Here is a 22,241-nt window from a genome sequence, read left to right on the forward strand (position 1 = left end):
GTTTGTTTGTTTCAATTACTCCTTCTGTTACTTCTTTTTTCTGTTTCTGTTGATAGTTTCGATTGGATGCCCCCCCCCCCCCCCCCCCCACACACACACACACAAAACTTGAAGTGTGCCAAGAGATTGGTGGAACAACATGCTGCATAGACAGTATCTAGATCAAGGCAAGGGTTAGATGAAAGAGTTACACTATTATCATTTCACTCTCTTCATTTGCATTTCAGAGTTACAACTGCCTCTATCTGCCAGGCTGGGAGCGGGAGTTCTGTCAACAGGAGACTGACAAATGTTCATCAAACCCCTGTAAAAACAATGCCACCTGTACAGACCTGCTCAACAGTTACAGGTGGGCTGCAAAAACACAGCCTGATGGAAGAAAAACTGGATAAATGGATGGATGGATGGCTGGATGGACAAGATTAGAGCAGTGGTGCATTCTAAAGAAGGACAGGAAAAAACAACAGCAGGGGGAATTACATGCAGCCGAATTGATACAATGGAAGAAGTCAAACTGTTTTCTCCTGAACTAACCAGATCACCCTGGGCAAATAAAGCCTGCGTTTGTACTACACATGGCATTGTTTGAAAATTAGTTGAGGAAAACAAGTAAATAAAGAATGTCACAATCAAACCACATTAATGATTAGTTTTAACCTATAATCAACCCAGATCCAGAATTTCAGGGATGTGCATTCTGAATATGTGCACAGTTTTAACGCTCTTCTAAGTCATCTGATCTTTATTTGATGACTTGCTGCAGCTATGATCAAAATAAAATTCAATTTACAGCCTGCTTACCCAGTTTTCCCATTAATTTGTACAATAGGGATTTCATAAAATCCTTCATAAAACAGTTTTTAAGCCATAAACCAAGCAAACCAGCTCTGAGGTGAATCACAATGTTACAAATTTTGATTTGAAGCAAAAAAGTATTTGAAAATCGGACAAAAAAGATTAAGGTACTAGAATGTGTACCTAATGTCTTTAATGAGGGAATGAACTACAATCCCATGAAGCATTGCAAATGACGTAATCGAATTAAAGACAATGGAAAATATAAAACTGTTGATTTAAAGTTGTTGATTATTTGGCACACTTTGTTCACCGCTATTCACTGATTGGTCAGGATCATGGGTTGTGAGGTTCTACACAAGAGATTTCACCATTTCACAGAAATTTCACTATTAAACATGATTTTTTTAAATGAAGATGAAATAACATGGACTGATGGCTTCAACAGAAGCATATACCATCGAGTAACAACCTCGGAGCTCATGGTAGGTCTGTCTTTAAAGATTTACTGTATAAGTTATCAATATATTCCCCGATGGAGAGAATGAATGGGAATTTTACTTTCACAACCAGACTGGTTCTCACTGTAGTGCAACGTTAATTGTGTCAGGCAAATCGTGCTGACTTTTGTGAATAAGGCGCTATCTATAATAAGCCTAATTTTGACATAGAAAGGAGGCATGTTTGCACTGAAAAGAATGGCAATGACTTAAATTAAAAACTTGCAGCGCAGCACAATATTATAACATTTTTGCTAGCTTATACTGGATTTTGGGTGCTTAGTGAATAAGTCATAGACATTGGCGCAAATATTTAGTGAATTCGCACCAGGGTTTAGCCACCATTAGTCTCATCACATGGAGAAAGAAGTCACTCGTATCTCTCTGGATTCTCGCAAATGTTAAAGATAATGAATTGCAGATGGCAGGTAAAACAATCGAATCAATCAATGGCTCACAGCTGGAGGGGGTTTCTTGCGATCGGTGAGTCACTTAAGGAAAAAGCTGAGGGAAATAGACTGAAAGGAGGGTGAAAGATAGTGAGAGAGAGAGAATAGAGAAAGGGTTTTAAGACAGGAATTGGCAGTATGACTGTTAGCTCACTGCCACCAAGTGGAATGCAGATACCTCTGACACTCTCTGGGATTCACTCTGATAAATATAATCCCAGCTCACTGCAGTAACCTCCTAGTGTCCTACTTCCAGCTGTCTGGGATTTAATGCTTCTTGGACCAAAAGTGCAATTAACCTATAAATCCCCTCAGCTGTTTAGAAATCTCCTGACAGACATTCAGTTTTGTCTACGAATAGTGAAATAATAGTGTAACTGTATTTCATAAGTAGTCTGCATAGCTTCAAAGACCTAATTAAATAGGTTGATGAGTGAGGTTTTCTTTCCTGTGCGTATTTCCTATTGAAATAGGAAGTCGGGGCAGGCCATATTGAAGGGTTCTTCCCTTTAAAAAAAAAAAAAAAAAAACATGTTTTAGACTGATGGCTTTGGCTATTGCACACCGTGCAACGCATGTTTCCTGCTGAACGCATTTACATGCGCTCCTACAATGAACGTCAATGGAGGAGAAAAGGGTGGCGGATGCCGCGAATGGGGCCCCCCTGGGTAAGCCTGTGCATTAATGCACCCCTGATATATTTCTTTAGCCACATACTATTGATAGTCAAAGGCAGTTTATTTTGGGGGAGGGACAATCTAATTCTAGAAAGCATCTTATTGGACAACAATTTGGATACGCAGAGTGCAAGCTGAGTCATCAATATTTTTGGCCTGTTTTCCATAAATAAATACAGTGAATTCTCAAAGCAAACATTAATTTAGTCTAGCTTTGGGAGTACAATATCATATAGATGGCCCCAAAAGCTAACAGACATGTAATTTAAGCCACAAATCTGTAATTATGATTTCATGGGTCTTAAAGGTTGAAACAGAGTACACTCAATGTATTTCACATAGTGTCTTTTGCATTTCTACTATATAATTATGAATCATTGCTTATTTGTTTTAAAAAAAAGAAAAAACACCTGCATGCCGTCCTCTTTAAAACAGCTATTTTGTATATTTCTTTATTCTGGGATCTTTTTTTCTCCTTTTAAATTTCAGATCTTCAGAAATGAAGTGGAAGTTTTCATTGTTGATAAGAGTTTAGTTCACTGCATGCAGTGTAATTCTGGTCTAAAATGAACAATGGGGATTTTAAGAGATGGAATACATTCATTAGTGAAAAGCACCACAGGGCTAAGCTAAATCGAAGTCTGCCCTGGGGGGAATTAGCTTTTATGCTACAAGGTCACTGTGTGCCAAGAATGTCAGTCTATCTGTACATGCATGAATATTTTAATAGTCCAATATTGTTTCCCCCTCAGTAATATCACACAATGGAATTCCAAAGAAGTGCTTGATTTTCAAAAGGCTACTCCTGTCTGAGTTAAAGGAATAATTCACCCAAAAATGAGAATTCTCTTATCATTTACTCACCCTCATGCCATCCCAGATATGTATGACTTTCTTTCTTCTGCAGAACACAAACGAAGATTTTTAGAAGAATATCTCAGCTCTGTAGGTCCATACAATGCAAGTGAATGGTGGCCAGAACTTTGAAGCTCCAAAATGCATATAAAGGCAGCATGAAAGTAATCCACATGACTCCAGTAGTTAAATCCATACCTTCAGAAGTGATATGATAGGTGTGATTGAGAAACAGCTCAATATTTATGTCCTTTTTTTACTATAAATCTCCACTTTCACATTTACATTATTTTGTTTTTGCTTATTCGCATTCTTTGTGCATATCACCACCTACTGGGCAGGAAGGAGAATTTATAATAAAAACGACTTAAATATTGACCTGTTTTTTTGCCCATTCCTATCATATCACTTCCGAAGACATGGATTTAACCACTGGAGCCATATGGATTACTTTTATGCTACCTTTACAGTTGAAGTCAGAAGTTTACATACACTTAGTCTGAAGTCATTAAAACTCATTTTTTAACCACTCCACAGATTTAAAATTAGCAAAATATAGTTTTGGCAAGTCGTTTAGGACATCTACTTTGTGCATTACATGAGTAATTTTTCCAACAATTGTTTACAGACAGATTGTTTCACTTGACTATATCACAATTCCAGTGGGTCAGAAGTTTACAAACACTAAGTTAACTGTGCCTCTAAGCAGCTTGGAAAATTCCAGAAAATTATGTCAAGGCTTTAAGCAATTAGCTTCTGACAGGAGATGTACTGAATTGGAGGTGTACCTGTGGATGTATTTTAAGGCCTACCTTCAAACTCAGTGCCTCTTTGCTTGACATCATTTGAAAATCAAAAGAAATCATCCAAGACCTCAGAAAAAAAAAATGGTGGACCTCCACAAGTCTGGTTCATCATTGGGAGCAAATTCTGAACACCTGAAGTTGCCACGTTCATCTGTACAAACAATAGTACGCAAGTATAAACACCATGGGACCACGCAGTTATCATACCACTCAGGAAGGAGACGCATTATGTCTCATAGAGATGAACGTAGTTTGGTGCGAAAAGTGCAAATCAATCCCAGAACAACACCAAAGGACCTTGTGAAGATGCTGGAGGAAACAGGTAGACAAGTATCTATATCAACAGTAAAACGAGTCCTATATCGACATAACCTCAAAGGCTGCTCAGCAAGGAAGAAGCCAAATTTGCAAAACCACCATAAAAAGCCAGACTACAGTTTGCAAATGCACATGGTGACAAAAATCTTACTTTTTGGGGAAATTTCCTCTGGTCTGATGAAACAGAAACAGAACTTTTTGGCCATAATGTCCATCGTTATGTTTGGAGGAAAAAGGGTGAGGCTTGCAAGCCAAAGAACACCATCCTGACCGTGAAGCAACATCTCAAGACATCAGCCATTAAGATAAATCTCGGTCGCAAATGGGTCTTCCAAATGGACAATGACCCCAAGCATACCTCCAAAGCTGTGGCAAAATGGCTTAAGGACAACAAAGTCAAGGTATTACAGTGGCCATCAGTCCTAACCTCAATCCGACAGAAAATTTGTGGGCAGATCTGAAAAAGCATGTGTGAGCAAGGAGGCCTACAAACCTGACTCAGTTACACCAGTTCTGTCTGGAGGAATGGGCCAAAATTCCAGCAACTTATTGTGAGAAGCTTGTAGAAGGCTACCCAAAACGTTTGACCCAAGTTAAACAATTTAAAGGCAATGCTACCAAATACTAACAAAGTGTATATAAACTTCTGACCCACTGGGAATGTGATGAAAGAAATAAAAGCTGAAATAAATCATTTTCTCTACTATTATTCTGACGATTTAAATTCTTAAAATAAAGTAGTTATCCTAACTGACCTAAGACAGGGAATTTTTCTACAATTAAAATTCAGGAATTGTGAAAAACTGAGTTTAAATGTATTTGGCTAAGGTGTATGTAAACTTCTGACTTCTGATATTCTTTTTGCGCCTTCAAAGTTCTGGCTAACATTTACTTGCATTGTAATGCCCCAGATATGTAAAATTTGGGGGCATAAATATTTGTGAATTCCTCAGTTGTTTTATCTATTATCTGTTTTCTTTATAACTACTTGACATATTTCATAATATTCAATATTGTGTCTAAATAAACAATATCTAGTTATGGGTTTTAGTATGGGTTTAGTGCCTTACATATTACAATTATCAGCCCTAATTGTCCAGATTCAAAATTTATTTCAATTAACTGATTCAGTTGAAGATTTGGATACAAAAGAGCACATGCTGTGTGTTTTTATATGGTTAGAAACCAATCATGCCTTATTAAATATAAAAATACCAATGAAAATCAACTCTAATGTCAAATATTGTGTAACGAATGAGGCTGGTATCCCTTCAGCCGACCACCAGAGGGAGCCCTCTCCCGAATACTGACACTGTACCGTTTCTTCTATGGTTACTTCCTCTTTGTACCTTATAAATAGCCATGCTCTTCCATTATGACTTTGCGAAGTATTGCCAGTTTCACTGCCTTACCAAGTGTTATTCTCATTGCCTGTTTATTGCCTTCTTGTTATGACCATTGTGCCTGCTATACTGGATTACTGATTTTGGATTACTGTTTTGCTCTGTTTGCCTGGTTGGACTGATTACCTGTGTAATGACTACTTTGCCTGCTTCAACGATTATGTCTCTGCCTTGTGTCTTGGATTTGTCTGCTGATTGTAAAACTTCTTGCATATGGATTCTACCTTCGCCTCCATGTCGAATCCATTACATATTGCAGCTAATTAAAAAGTTTAAAAAATGTCTGACACTGGTCTTACATTGAAAAAACATTTTCTTAATTAGTATGTTGTCTTGCTTTCCTGTAAAAATATCTAAACATCCTTAAAGCAAGAAACATTTACTTGAGAAGCAAAATTACATGAGATTGTAATGTGCTTGTTTTCAGAGATATCTAACCATTTTAGGTAGGTTTGTTTAAACTAGAAAAAATATTTGCAGATAGGGTGAGTAAAATAAACTTGAATTCCCTTTTTTTTTTCTGGTTCCCTTAGCATATTTTCTCTGACAAGAAGAATTAATATTTGATGTCATTTTGCTTGTCAAGTATTTTCACTGGTAAACAAGACAAAATAAGAGTTAAAATTTTAAAAACACCTCTTTTATCCCACGGGTGTACGTACCCTCGTGGCTGGACAGGCCTGGATTGTGGAGAGGATATAAAGGAATGTGCTTCCTCTCCTTTCCGGAAAAGGGCACATGGTGTGGAGTCTGACATCCCAGGGGAGTTTTCCTGCACCTGCTCACCATTCTTCACCGGGTTAATTGTGATTATGAACAATGAATGCGTTAAACTTTAATTAATCGCATGCTTCAATTCTGACAGCTCTAGTTTTAGTAAATAATGTCAGTATCTCCTTGCTACAAGTTTACACTTTAAAATTGTCTTATTAACCACAATTAAGAAAACCGGATAAAGCAAAACAAAGTTATAATTAAACACCAGTCTATAACAGATATTTATAAATAGCTATATTGAAGTTTCTTGGACTAAAACAGTCCTAATTTAGTTTTAAATTACCATTTTCTACCCTCTCTTTAAAAAATAGCCATAGCTTAACCTTAATGTTGGGATTCTTCAAAAGCATATGCGGAGCAGCAGGTGCTGCACACAGCCAGGAACAGCACAATGTTTGCAATCTTCAACATCTAGATACCAACTGTAATAATAGTATCTTCATCTTCTGGTGCATAGGAATAATAGTGTCTATCCGACTTCCTTCTTGTTACTTCACCTTGACTGGGCGGATTAAGCTGCTATACAAAATACTGTTGGCATTGTTTGTGTGTAAATGTGTGCATCTACAGTATATGTAAATTTACTCATGATGTGACATCACCATAGAGTTGGGGATAACAGCTGGGTCCCCAATATAAATACTGATGAATAAAAACTCAGACTCAGGTTTGCAGTCAATTGCAAGAGAGAGAGATTGCTGTTTGTTCTCAGCAGATCCAATAAGCATCACAAGTCAAAGGGATCTAGTAGTTCAGAAAGACAAGAGAAGGAGAAAAAGAAGCCAAAAGAGAAAGAAACTCAAGACAAAAAGGAAAGGAAAAAAGTAACCATTCAAAAACAAATATATTCACAAATATTATATTCACAAGCAATTATAGTCATATGCAAAATGAATCAGATGTGTCACAGTACAACACTTTCTAAGATTCTGATAGGTCACTTACATCAAACATTTTAGTACTTTACAAATATGGTGTGTTTCCACCATTGTACAAACAATAATTAGTTAGCCATAACATTAATCAAGTTCCCATCATTGGTTTTACAGGACATTTGTGCAGATGTCATGGGTTAGCTATCAGTTATGACTACTTCTCTTTCTCTACATCAAGAAGGTACCAAGGAGAGCAATTAAAATCTTTTGAGGGTTTTGACTATAGCAAAGTCACATGTTAGAGGGCACCAAAAACAATCCAAAACACTGAATGATTTAGACATTGTAATGGATAGGCGTTATCTCCTCTAGGACGGGAGGCCTTCTGGTTAATCTCGATGGAATGTGGCGCCTGCATATCTGCGAAAAGCAGGACAGAATGAGGAGAAACACAAAGTATACAAGGCCAGATGCAGCACATAGTCACACAATGTGACAATAAAATCATAAAGAAACTCGAAGTTCCAATTCAAATTATTACATGAAGTAGATATTTTGTAAGCCATAGTTTCTTTTATGAACCATATAACAACATGGAAAATAATAAAATCAGAACTAAAATCTCTCTCTCTCTCTCTCTCTCTCTCTCTCTCTCTCTCTCTCTCTCATACAATTACTAATGATTGAATTCAAACAGAATCAAATGGTTATAGAATAGTTGAATAATAATGTAATAATTAAACAGATATATATTTTTTGTGAATAAATGCAGTACAATATAAATGCATATCCTCCATGAGTGGGGCTAAATAAATAATCACTGTTATTGTATTCCTGGCATGGGGCCAGACCCTCAGTTACCCCTCAAATGACATACATGTTACTTGCACCTTATCGTAAAAGGAAAATAGAAAAATGTATTAATATAATAAGAATACATGGAGATGACAAAAGATGAGATATAACTTGTATATAAATATATATATAATTTCTTTAAAAATGTGTACTGTACATACTATTTTAATTGGTAAAAATATCTACCTCATCCAATAGCCATGTGACAGATGCTGTTGGAAAGCTATCAGAGAGTAGAATACAACCAGCCTATTTGTTAAACTCACAGACAAAAATATAGCGAATAATAGCAAATAGTCTTTGACATACATTTTTCATGTGAACAGGTATTGCTCATATGCCACGTTTTCACTTATAACTTCAGGAAACATACACAGAACATAGAATATCACATACTGTTACTTAGAGGAGGCGATTATCTTTAAAACGAGCTCATGCTCAAAGCAATTAGATGCAGAGATCATTAGATAACCCACACAAAGTACAATGTGCACACAGCATTTGGCTATCTGGCTTCTTGCTATCTGGCTACAAACACGTTAGCTTTCCTGGATCAGATGACATCATCTTTAATGCTATAGCATTATGGAATGCTAAACCAGTCGAATTGGGTTCGGATTGCTCCAACCAGTGGTGATAGTCATCCATATTTGGACAGAAAGTCATGTGATCAATCACTCTAATTACATATGACCACCAGGAGATTGTACCAAGTACATGACAAAGACTCAGATATTCTGTGAAATCTCATTACTAAAATCATATCTGCATGCTATGCAAACCTTTAGTCACTGTTGTGTTTGCATGTGTAATTACGTAGTTCTTATGTACAATTATTATGTTTTATTTGTTTGGAGAGGCTTTTGGACACTTGGAGACATTTTTGGACACTAGGTTAAATTATTTTTGTAATGCTATAACTTTTGATTGCAACACGAAATTTGACTCAGTTACATGATTGGAAACAAAACAAAAAGAGAATATAATGTCAAATCAGAAAAATAAAGAACAAACTTTCATTTCTAGCATTTTCTTAGGCTGAGAGTCTCAGAATTTATTATAATCTTTATCATTATTTTTAATTAATTAATTAATTTTTTCTCTAAAATAATGCCAAACAATTGACCCTCCTTGTTTTTTGTTTGTTTTTGTTTTGTTTTTTGACGAGTAATCAGACTTTAATTTTGGGTATGCCACTGAAACAGGAAACCTTTAAAAACATCCTCAGAGCATAAAGGGTTAACGTTTGAGGATGTTTACATAGTACATCTAACTCTTATTTTAAAAGGAGATCAAGGTAAATTAGTTTATTTTTTTCATGACATAGCACATTTAATGTGTTTTAATTAAACTAATTTTATTGTTTATAGAGGATAAATGATAGTTAAGACACAGACAAGTTCACTTGTATCCATTTACAATTATTTGAAATTCATATCTAACCATCACTTTTGAATTGGAAAGCTTTACACTCATCTTACCTTCAAATGTGCCATAATATTTTACATTACTGTAGGAGGAAACAGTGGCTCCCTGGATATATATGACCTATTAGTCTTGTTCTGCCACATTTCCCCTGCAGTATTTGTCTATTGATGTCTTCAACATGGGAGAAAATTTTTGAGAATCACATACTGATTTGAAGTCATTGTGACAGTTTGAATTGTACTTTCTACCTTGTTAAACTGTGGCTTAACCTGACAATGATTTTTCCATTTATTTGCTTCCCTATATATATATATATATATATATATATATATATATATATATATATATATATATATATATATAAGTTCCAAATGTTTTCATTAAATTATGGCTGCAGGTTTTCATCAAAAGAATAAGAGTGCTGTTTGATGAATGCATAGAGCAGGGGGTGAAAAGAGGTATCTGCACAATCTCTTTAATCACAGTGAAGCACACTCATCTGTCATTTGAAACCTTCCTCCTGATATTATTATGGTCGTTGAGGCCAGATCATCTACTCTTTTTACAAGCCGGGTGTATTTCAGTGCACAGATTGCTCTTACTTTACATTTTTGCACATTTGTATGCAAATTAAAAAATTTTTTGTGTCTGCACAGTGATTCGGATGCTATCACATTTATTCAAAGACAGCAGTGGTAGTGAATACTACAATGCTGTGGAGCTGTATAATGTGTAGATCTGTTATACTGTGCAGCCTCTAGGGAAGGCCATGAGAACTCAAGAACTCGGAAGTGACAGAAATGAATGATCATGAAAACGCAATAATTGTGTGACTATTCAACAACTTTTTTAACTTCCAAAGATTTAGGTGGGAGTTCACTAAGAAGGATTTGTGCCCACCGATAGCGTAGTTTATTTGCAAGCACTGTCTGGGTCGTTCTAGCACCTGATTTACTAAAGGAATTATGCAAATCAGATATGCAAATTAAACAGTGCAATCATGCCCACACAATTATTGTTGAACGCAAAATGCACAGTGTAATGCAGGTGTTAACACACAGTGTTGGGTAGTGATGGACTACCTGTAATCTGGATTATAAAATCAGATTATAAAAATCAAGTACTTTTCATCAGATTATATTACATTTTAAATGTGCTTAATCAGATTAGTTAGGTATAAAGGATTACATGATTACATATCAATTACATTGTTAAAACTGGTACTTAATGCCATTCAAATAGATTTTCATTGAAACATGCAAAAGTAGAAGGAGAAGCGATTAATCTACAGGAGTCTGCAGTTGCTTGTAAGTGTGTTTATTTCATTGTTTTACTTTGTTGTAGAGTAGTATTCATAGCTAGACTTGTGCTGTTTGTTTACTGGCTTGAACTTGTGTCGCTTAAACGTGTGTTGGTGTGTGTGCTATTTTGTTTTGACTTGTCCCAGGGTATTCATTGCTAGATTTAGAGTTGTTTGTCCAATGTGTGTAAAACCATCATTGTTTTTAGTATCTAGAAACAGTGCTTCTCTTGTTTTAGAGTATTATTTATTGCTAAAGTGTAGCATAATTTATTTGCGGTGTACTGAAGTCGCGTTTGTTCTCGCACTTTTCACCTTGCGTGACCCGTAGTTTCAGTTGCCCACGTGACTAACTTTGTGCTAACTAGCATTAAGGCGTGTCCTGCTTTTTTCACTGTACGGCTCATTAGCATCATGTATATATTTGAGTTGAATTCTGACACGGCAGCGGAAGTGGTAGCCCTCGTGTAAAGCCCTCCTCGTGTGAAGACCTACTTGTGTAAAGACCAGCGAGTCTACCTGTGTGAGTCCACCAAGCAAGGACACGACAAGGCCCCACTCACCATAGCACTTAAGTATCTTTTAATTTTATCTCTTTTCTTATTTTCCTTGTGCATACTAACATGTCTACCTCACGAATAACATATGCCTTCAAGCACGTCCCTGTTATCTGTTACAGACTGTTTACACGATATAGATGCAAGACAAAACGCAACCCACACAACCTACGGCCACTTTGCACTTCAGCACCTGCTCCGCTCTCTTTCTCAGTGGGACTCTGGGAATGCCAGTCAGCTGTGAACAAAGCTGACTTCATTCCAGCCTTTGCCATAGAGTCCACCCTCAGCATCCTGGTACTGACAGAAACATGGATATGTCCAAAGGATACAGCAACACCAGCTGCTCTCTCCAAAAACGTTTCCTCCGCTCACACCCCTCGAGACACCGGTTGGGGTGGGGGAACAGGTTTGCTCATTCATAACAACTGGACTTTTTCACCACACTCTTCTCTATGTAACAATATTACTTTTGAATTCCATGCTATTACTACAATGCAACCCACAAAAATACATGTTGTTGTCATTTATCACCCTCCAGGTCAGCTGGCAAACTTTCTCGAGGAGTTGGAAGTCCTGCTGTCCTCCTTCCCGGAGGATGCTAAGCCACTTGTGGTTCTTGATGATTTCAACATACACCAGGACAAGCCCCAGGCCTCATTTGACTTGGAAAGACTAAGCACCACAGCAACTCACAGATTGGGCAACCAGCTGGACCTCATTTTTACACATAACTGTACCAACTCAAATATTCTTGTTACTTCTTTACATGTCTCTGATCACTACTTTGTTCAATTCAACATGACTCTCCGATCTACATTAAAACAGACTCCACCTTTGGTTTCCTTTCGCCGTAACCTCCGTTCTCTTTCACCCTCTCGCCTTTCCACTGCAGTCTCTACCTCTCTTCCCACACAAAATGTACTTTCCACCCTTGATGTAAACACTGCCACAGACACACTAAGCTCTACTTTAACAACCTGTCTAGACAACATCTGTCCTCTCTCCTCAAGGCCAGCACGTACTACACCACCCAGCCCCTGGCTCTCTGACATCCTTCGTGAACATCGGACTGACCTCAGGGCAGCTGAGAGGAGATGGTGGAAATCTAAAGATCCAGCAGATCTAGTTAAGTATCAGTCTCTGCTTGCAACTTTTCCAGATAATGTTAAATCTGCAAAAACTTCCTACTACCAGAACAAGATCAAAAGCACCACAGACACTCACAGCTTGTTTAGAACATTCAAAACACTTCTCTGTCCTCCCCCTCCACCGCCTGACACATCACTGACAGCAGATGTCTTTGCCACATTTTTTACTAATAAGGTTACAACCATCAGCAATGCATTCTCAGCACCTCACCCTGTCAAACACCCATCTCCTGTATGCAACTCCTCTGTCTCTATGTTCTCTCCTCTGACTGACACTGAGGTCTCTAAACTCCTCCTCTCCAACCAACCTACCACCTGTTCCCTTGACCCCATTCCTTCTCACCTTCTCCAGGCCATCTCTCCATCCATCTTACCTGCCCTCACTCACACAATTAACACATCTCTACTTACAGGCACTTTCCCACTACATTTAAGCAGGCTTGAGTAACCCCGCTGCTGAAGAAACCCGCTCTTAACCCCACACAGATAGAACACTACAAACCAGTCTCTCTCATCCCATTCATGGCAAAAACACTTGAAAGGGCAGTTTTCAATCAAATCTCCGCCTATCTCTCACAGAATAAGCTGCTGGATGACAATCAGTCAGGCTTCAAAAGTGGACACTCCACCGAGACTGCCCTGCTGTCTGTCACTGAGTCTCTGAGACAGGCAAAAGCTGAATCCAGATCATCCGTCCTGATTATACTGGACCTTTTTGCAGCCTTCGACACAGTCAACCATCAGATTTTACTCTCCACCCTCTCTTCACTGGGCATCACAGGAACTGTGCTTGACTGGTTTAATTCCTATCTCTCAAGTAGGTCCTTGAAGGTAGCCTGGAGAGGTGAGGTGTCCAAGTCACATCAGCTACTTACTGGGGTACCTCAGGGCTCAGTGCTTGGGCCGCTTCTCTTCTCTATATACACAACATCACTGTGACCCATCATTCAGGCACATGGATTCTCTTACCACTGCCACGCTGATGATACGCAACTCTACTTGTCTTTCCAGCCCAACGACACCACAGTGACTGTTCTAATCTCTGCCTGCCTGGCAGACATCTTGGCCTGGATGAAGGAACACCACCTGCAACTTAACCCAGCCAAGACCGAACTCCTTGTCTTTCCAGCCAACCCTGCTTTTGAACACAACATCACCATGCAGCTGGGTGCAACTATAGTAACGCCTTCCAAAACAGTCAGAAATCTAGGGGTAACCATTGATAACAAACAAAATTTCACAGACCACATCTCAAAGACCGCAAGATCATGTAGATTTACACTCTACAATATCAGGAAGATAAGACCCTTCCTCTCTGAACATGCCACACAACTTCTTGTTCAGTCACTAGTCATAACTAGACTGGAGTACTGTAATGCCCTCATTGCAGGCCTCCCTGCATGTGCAATTAGACCCCTGCAAATGATCCAGAATGTCTTTTATCAGTCAAAGAGAGCGCATGTTACACCACTCCTTGTCTCTCTTCACTGGCTGCCGGTTGATGCATGCATCAAGTTCAAGGCTCTGATGCTGGCATACAAAACAGTCACTGGGTCTGCTCCAGCATACCTAAAATCATTTCTGCAGAGCTACACGCCCACTAGAATCCTGCAGTCGGCTAAGGAACATCGGCTTGTTGTACCAACACAAAGAGGCACCAAAACACTTTCCCGGACTTTTGGCTTCATCATACCACGTTGGTGGAATGACCTTCCCAACTCCATCCATGAAGCTGACTCACTTTCTGTCTTCAAAAAACGGCTAAAAACACATCTTTTCCATGAGCACTTAACCAGTCACAAAAAAAAAAAAAAAAAAAAAAAAACTTTAATGTTGCACTTTAATCTGTTTTGAATGCTATTCTGATGCTAGTGAAACTTTGTAATATGGCACTTTTCGTACCACTGTCTCCTTAATATGATTTGCTTATGTTTTCCTCTTTCGTAAGTCGCTTTGGATAAAAGTGTCTGCCAAATGAATAAATGTAATTGTAAGTAAACCAAAAGGAATCAGATTAGATTACCAAAAAAGTTTAATTGAAAAATGTGCTTTAATAATAAAATTTGTAGTTATGTAATTTATAATCAGTACCAGATTACATTTCTGAAGTAATCTACCCAACACTGGTAAAAGCTTTAATTGCTTTAATTTAAATGTTAATTGTCCCAGACAAATACAGATAAGTTTTGTTATTAAAGGAATATTCCGGGTTCAATATTCCGGGAAGTTAAGCAGAAATCGACAGTATTTGTGGCATAATGTTAATTACCACCTGTCCCTCCTTTATAAAAAGCAAAAAACTGACAATGGAAGTGAATGGGGCCAATCCGTAAATGTTGAAATACTCACTGTTTCAAAAGTATTGCCACGAGACTTAAACAACATGCATGTTAAAATGGTTTTTGTGTGATAAAATCACTTAATAACCTTTCCTGTGCAATGTTATATCCAGTTTTATAACTGTTGCCGTGATGACATAAGTCTGTGTCAAATAACTAGAAGTTAATCTGCATAAAACAATAGTCCACCACAAAAACGATGATTTAAACGATTTTACTGCTCAAATAATACATGAGTTTTAACACAAGAATCTTTTATAAAAATGTAAGCTTCACATTACTGCCTTTTAAATCCTTCAAAAATTGGCCCCATTCACTTCCATTGTAAGTGCCTCACTGTAACCTTAATTTTTGCTTTTTTTAATGAAAAGGAGAGATGAGTTGAAATTAATTTATGTGTTGATCAATATTATGCCACATATGGTGACAATTAAGCTTATCTTGTACCCAGAATATTCTTTTAAGGTACAATCGACAGCATAATCAGCTTAATTTTATATAGAAAGGTGGCATGTTTGAAAAGAATGACAATGCAGTGCTAATTCAGTGCATTTAGTGTCGGGGTTAAATTAGGAACTAAGATGCAGGTTATAGTTATGATTAATTATTGTGGCGGGGGCATCTTCAAAAATCATCAAATAGAAACGTCAAGGAACCATCGTTAACGGAGTCATTAAGGAACAGAATGGTTGAATGGAATTGTAATGAGAATTGTTAAATTCTGTACAATTCTGATCCCCAATCTCTAGTGGCTACCCTGAAGTCCTTTATACTTCGGTATATGCAGGGCTGAATATGGGGTGCGAGGGACAGAGTCCATGGAGTGAAGTTCCCGTTCCAGTGGGGGTGGGGTGGGGGGGTTGTAGTTCCAGTTCAAACCAACATGATCACTTGGGAAGTTGACATGTTGTTACCAAATTTTCTGGTTACCTGATATGGACACCATTCTGCCTAGATCTCCCATCAGACATTTTGCATCAGTTCAAGTACGTTGCCAACTGAATGTGCGTTGGGTCAGCAGCATCACAGACCTGGGTTTGTGTACTGTGTTGAAACCAGAGGTGGAAAGTAATGAATTACAACTACTCTTGTTACAGTACTTGAGTATGTTTTTCACATTTTTCAACTTTTTTAAGAATAAACAAATAATAGTACTTTTATTTATGAGTTGATTAAAAATGAAGTATTCAACTTTGCTACAATTATTTTTCACCACAATTACAAAGTACCAAAAAAAATAAATAAATAAAAATAAAATAATAATATTTCAGAATTTTTTGGTAGAAGAAAGTTAAATTGCTAAAGCGCTAAATCTGTTTATAAACTAAAACGCACTGTGCGCAGCACAACGGAAGTCCGCAGGGCACAGCATCATGAGCACAGCAGCTCTCATAAACTGCCGCTGGCGTCCTTTCTTCTCTAGCTTCTCCAAGACTTTCTGCCCTGTCTCTATACAAGATTTTCTGGATATTTAATTTACATTAACAGTCTGAACACGTTTAGCCACTGATCAAACTTCACTTGTTTTTAAGGTTGGCAATGTTTTAACTGTCAAACATTAACACAATGTAGTTTTACATATATGTGGGGATATGTTGTTTACTTGCTACTATATGTCTAAAACAAACTTGAATCAATTGAATCAATCATATCTCTCACTAAACACTGTGTGAAATGTTTATTTTTGCCTTTTTGCCTTATTATTCAGTTGGCATGTAGGAGTTGATAACAGTTTGCTTAATAATCTCATTCCTTATCTGGATAATTGCTGCAATATCATAGAGGATACATTTCCTCTATGATATTGCATTATATTATTTTTGTACAGTATGTTAACTTAATAGCCAAAATGCTTGGACATACGTGAATGAGAATAAACTTGAAATAGAAATGTGTTTCTGAGACTGTGATTTACTTGTCTTTTTGTTGTGCATCTGGCCGTCCACGTCCCTCTCTTTCCTGGTTAGAGATTCTTTTTTTTAAACAGTAATGCATGGAATAGCCTTCATCTCTCTAAAACAATAGACTTTAGAAGAAAATAGAATTTCAGGATAATTGTGTTTCTTTTTGCCCAACTTTAAAACCAGAATTTGACTTGCAAGTGTAAAGCAACTTGTAAGAACTCAATACCTCAGCAAATGTGGAAAAAACCCACTGTATTGTGATTTCCGCATGGTAGCGCAACCATTTTCAATTGTTCTAATAAGAAGACAATTTTCTCAAGTACCAAATTAGCACTTTAGAATGATTTTGTAAGGAATAGGTTACACAGTATAGGTTTGCCACCATGGTTAAAGAAAAACTGAATAAATATCACTTAAAACAATTATTTCAAACCATTAAAATATTGACAATTAATGATTTTGACAGTATTTTTGATCAATTTAATGCTTCCTTAGTGAGAGGAAGCATAATTTCTTTCAAGAACAAATGTCTTTGTGTTCTAAAAATAATATATAATAACATTTCCATAAAGTAACATGTAACATAATTACTTGAGTAGCTTATTGGCAAACTACTTATTTACTCTTACTTGAGTCATAATATTTCTTAATAGTTCTACTTGTACTCAAGTGAATTATTTCTTCAGTAGCAGTACTTTTGCTTAAGTAAAAAAAAAAAATATCAATACTCTTTCCACCACTGGTTGAAACAAGGAAGTAATCACGTTCACATTATTAATGCCGAGTACCATTTGGAGGTTCCATTTTCTCTCTAAGTTTACTCCACTGATGGTTAGGTTTAGGGTTGAGGTCAGGGGGTAGAGTTAATAAAATGTGTATTCTTCTTCACTTTATTACATTGACAACTAAAAACAACTCTCTTTACAACTCACTTTTCTCACCCCTCTGTGGACATTTCACCCAGAAACTTGAGCTCACATGTGCCCTTACATTCAAAAACACTCCTGCTTTGGCCACTGGGGGCAGTAGTTGGAATTTCAGTAAGCACAGACTGATTTTATCTTAAGAACTTTTGACCTACAGTCACCGAATTCACAGTGAGAATGGTCTGTTCATACTGGTTACATTCCCTACAACAGGAACCATCTCTGCATGTGTTCCTCTGCATTCCTGATTTGTCAGAGCACAATACTGAGAGGTAGCCATTTTCTAATGCATTCAAACTGCACTGGCATCCATTCTTCTATTGTGGGCATCCTGAATGAATGAAGTCTCTGGAGATAAGATAGGTCAGGGGCAAGACAGTGAATATAACTTTTTGTAGTATGGTGTTGTAAGGGTATCATAGAATGATTTGGCAATCCGAGGATTTCTTTTCTGGGGATAGAAATAGGAAATTAGCATCCGCTGCTGCATACATTACCGAGCTAGAGATATGTGTATGCTCACATGCCACCTCTCTCTCTCTCTCTCTCTCTCTCTCTCTCTCTCTCTCTCTCTCTCTCTCTCTCTTTATCTATCTATCTATCTATCTATCTATCTATCTATCTATGTCTACAAACACCAGCTCACAGCCGTTCACAGCCTACACTTCATATCTAAGTACATGGGTCGGCCGGCTGATACACTGTGTTATTGCACAATCTGTGGTTTGAAACGTGTCCAGCATTCCCACAGACATGACATATAACCCAAAGCTGCTGTATTTTTATGCGCTAAAAGATTATGTGGTCTCCCTCTCTATACTCTCTATTTACTCACCTTCACGTCATTACAAACACGTAATGTCACACGCAAAAATATGTGCCTATATAACTGGTGCTATATATTGCAAATCTTCTGAAGCCATATGATAGCTTTTTTGTGAGGAACAGATCGAAATGTACTTTAAGTCGTAATTCACTGATAATCTTCTCCTCTGCTGGAGCTCAAATAATCTTATTTGCACTCACGTTCAGATTCAAATATGGCTTCTTTAAAGGCTTTGTACCAGGTTTGACATCACTGATGGAGAATAAGATTTGAGAGCTGCAACATAGGGGAAGATTTTCCATGAATAACAACCTAAATTTCAGGTTGTTCCTCAAACAAAGCTGTCAAAGCTATGCAGTGGTGGTCCATCAGAGGAAGCAAGGGAGGCTGAGCCTCCTCAAAAATGTTTTCAAAATCAACATAACAACAATTAAATTAACAGTTTTAATAAAAAGTTGCTTAATTTACAAATCTGCATAATTCAGCATAATTCATACTGCATATTGTAAAATAATGTATTTTTTATGTCTAACTTTCTGGCACGGTAGCCCAGGCAAGTTTAAATCACTGTATGAATCGGTATGAATGCCAGAGGAGGATAAAGACTACTCTCATTTATAAACTGGCCAATCAGAATGGATATTCAAATGACACAACATCATTTGCTTCTGTCCAAAAAAAGCATCTGATAAAGCATAATGGAGGCAAAATGAAATTAGCCAATTTCTGCATATATAACCAATCATTATCAGAAGTGATATGATAGGTATGGGTGAGAAACAGATCAGTATTTAAGTCCTTTTTTTACCATAAATCTCCGTTTTCACCTTCTGAAAACTTTGAAAGTGAAAGTTTCCAATTTTTGGTTGAACTATTCCTTTAAATTAAATAATGTGGACTCTCTAAAGTGGCAAAGTCCAACAATTTATGACAAATGGCTGATCCCATCCCTCTATTTTTGCTATATTCTTGCTCTGTTGGTAAATTCAGCACCATGTCCTTGCTTTCATCCATTCATATTTACAACTTTAACTGCATTACTCTTTTACTAGGCTGGTTGGTTTGTCAACATGAGTGTGTGACACACTGTAATGAACCATGGCCCCAGCTGAGCCAGAGAGATAGGAGACGACAGGAAACAGTATGTAACACTCCATGCAAATGATGCTTTCATGCAACATTTATTGAGCTAAAGGTGCTGAGGCACAAGATCACACTCTGCCTCTTGTTCAGCTGAGCAGACTCAAACCTTGTGTTTACACAGCAGCTTGATTTAAACGTTGGACAGCAAGAACAGGACCAGGCCGGCAATAACAACACACACCTGGGGGCAGTCGCGAATGAACGATGGTAAAGAGACAGAGAGAGAGAAAGAGTGAGAGTATAGCAATGCACTAAGTAGTCACAACAGCAATGTGAGCGATGTCATGATTATGATGAACATGAACAGAGACACATGAGTTGGTTCACTTCCCATCCCACGTCATTTCAAAGGCTCCCTAAACCCCTGCTGACAGTACCAAAATTACTGAAAGTTTGGATGAACTTTGGCCCTGATACACTAAGATCCCCCCCAAAAAAGGGTACTAGTTTGTTCGTGCAATCAATGAAGTGTGGTGCTTCGTGGGTGTATTGTGGGTGATTTACTATGAATAATTGCTTAAATAACCACACATGGAAATATGCTGGACACAGCCTCGAAAAGGAAGCTTTTGTGTGTGGTAATTATACTAAATGTTACCATGCCTTTCAATTTGATTGTATTTGATTAAATGTAGGATGGGACATTTATTATAAATGTCATTTATATTAGGCTTATGTTTATTTATATGAATATATGAAAACATCATAAAAACCCCTGCTATTTAGCAATACGATTTAAGAGAAGTTGATCAGAATACCTGTTTCTGACACTTCTCTTGAATGGCTATTTTTCAACATAAAACTAAGTTCTTATTACAAAGAGATTTGAGGGAGCAATCATTATAGTCCAATTGCTCAAATGTACTTATATTTTATTTAATAACATCTTTATATCTCCACTGTATCAGACATGACGTGTATGACCGGTGGTAATGTTTCTGCAATGAATATGAAGTGTCTGTGCATGGTTTTGATCCACTCTAATATAAGTTTTTGTGGTAATAAACAAATTTTACAGCTGTACAACAGAGGATGATTATCAGCAGTTTTATGTACAGTATATCACAACACAATTTTGTTTTGTGATTTCACTACAAAGGATAGCAGGCTGCGGAAAACCAATAGATAAGCAGAGCACGTGTTTGAGAGCTGTGCACAATTTAACTTTGTCGCTTTCTGCTTTTGCAATGACTACTCAGCAAAACATTAAAAACATCTTGGTTACTGGTGTAACCTCTGTTCCCTGATGGAGGGAATGAGATGCTGTGTCGATGTAGTGACACTAGGGGTTCGATCTTGAGAGCCCCAATCACCTTTGCTTAAAATAGAAAAGGCCAATGAAAATTGGCGAGTGGAATTTGCATGACACTCTCCGCCCCAGACATACGGGTATAAAAGGAGATGGCGTGCATCACTCATTCAGATTTATGCCGAGGAGCCGATAGAGAATTCCCGGCCATGTCAGCGGTCTGTTCAGCACCGCGGCAGGAGGGACACAACGTCTCGTTCCCTCCATCAGGGAACAGAGGTTACACCAGTAACCAAGACGTTCCCTGTCTGTCACTCACTCGACGTTGTGTTGATGTAGTGACACTAGGGGTTCCTATAGGAAACACCGCAGGCGCTGAACCATGTCACAAGGCATGGAAGAGTGGACACGGGCAAGCTGCTGCATGCCTCGCAGCGAGCACTCAACCATGTCGTGACCTTCCAGCGAGTTAGGTAAGGCATCTCCCTAGTCCCATTAAGGGGGGAGAAGGCACTTACCCAAGTAGGCTACCGGCGGTGGCTTTCTTAATTTGCTGTTAAGCAATCTCCCGCCGAACACTTTCTAGAATAGTGCTGGGAAGTGCTCTTCCCTCTCCAGGAAGGAGAGCACTATGGAGACCACATCCCACCTAGGTTAACATGTAGAGCATGCCTCACATGGACTTACCAACAGGGAAGTACACATATGCAATGATACCACAGGAGGACCCTATCTACAGAGAGGGTACGCAGCACAGTGGCCGAGACAGAGAAAGCTCTGATGAGGGGAAACACAGGTTTCACCTAAGGGGGAAACTGAATAGTGGAAACTCATCATACGGGATTACCAAAGGGGAATCACCATGCATGGAGCATGGAGGCCGGCTTTCGGGCTCCGATGGTACAGGAGCCGGGGCCGGCACCGCAGGGGAATGGCTCTGGCAAGAAGCAGACGGGGTGCGGGACCTCGCTGGCCAGAAGGCGGCCGGGTCGTGCCACGGCAGGATGTGTTTAATTGCCTCAGTCTGCTTTCTCACCGTCGAGAACTGATGGGCGAAATCCTCGATGGTGTTGCCAAAAAGCCCCCCTTGGGAGATGGGCGCATCAAG

The 22,241-nt window shown here is 38.2% G+C and overlaps 2 protein-coding genes across 3 annotated transcripts in view; both read left to right on the forward strand.

Annotated features, from left to right (window-relative positions):
* The first annotated feature begins 2,291 nt into the window (after positions 1–2,291).
* LOC127411674 (fibropellin-1-like) overlaps positions 2,292–22,241 on the forward strand; it is a 36,206-nt gene continuing 16,256 nt past the window's right edge. The window contains exon 1 of the mRNA XM_051647389.1: positions 2,292–2,412. Within this exon, the coding sequence (XP_051503349.1) occupies positions 2,367–2,412 (46 nt within the window). The 5' untranslated portion in view covers positions 2,292–2,366. The remainder of the gene's footprint in view (positions 2,413–22,241) is intronic.
* Positions 10,929–15,914, forward strand: LOC127411651 (uncharacterized). Of its 2 annotated transcripts, XM_051647365.1 has the most exons (3): positions 10,929–12,004; positions 12,137–12,723; positions 13,326–15,914. In XM_051647365.1, exons 1-3 carry the CDS (start codon positions 11,662–11,664, stop codon positions 13,683–13,685), a joined length of 1,290 nt encoding a protein of 429 aa, XP_051503325.1. In that variant the 5' UTR covers positions 10,929–11,661; the 3' UTR covers positions 13,686–15,914. The 2 variants fall into 2 exon arrangements, with proteins under 2 accessions (XP_051503325.1, XP_051503324.1); XM_051647364.1 differs by having other exon boundaries at positions 10,929–12,723.

This window comes from Myxocyprinus asiaticus, chromosome 21, assembly GCF_019703515.2.
Source record: "Myxocyprinus asiaticus isolate MX2 ecotype Aquarium Trade chromosome 21, UBuf_Myxa_2, whole genome shotgun sequence".
Taxonomy (NCBI): Eukaryota; Metazoa; Chordata; class Actinopteri; order Cypriniformes; family Catostomidae; genus Myxocyprinus; species Myxocyprinus asiaticus.

What these genes read in the sequence shown, in the direction of transcription:
- LOC127411651 (XM_051647364.1), top strand. Translation starts at nt 11,662, where the DNA reads ATGTCTACCTCACGAATAACATATGCCTTCAAGCACGTCCCTGTTATC. An exon ending in CTAAAGATCCAGCAGATCTA is followed by an intron (nt 12,724 to 13,325) that starts GTTAAGTATCAG and finishes TATCTCTCACAG; the next exon opens with AATAAGCTGCTGGATGACAA.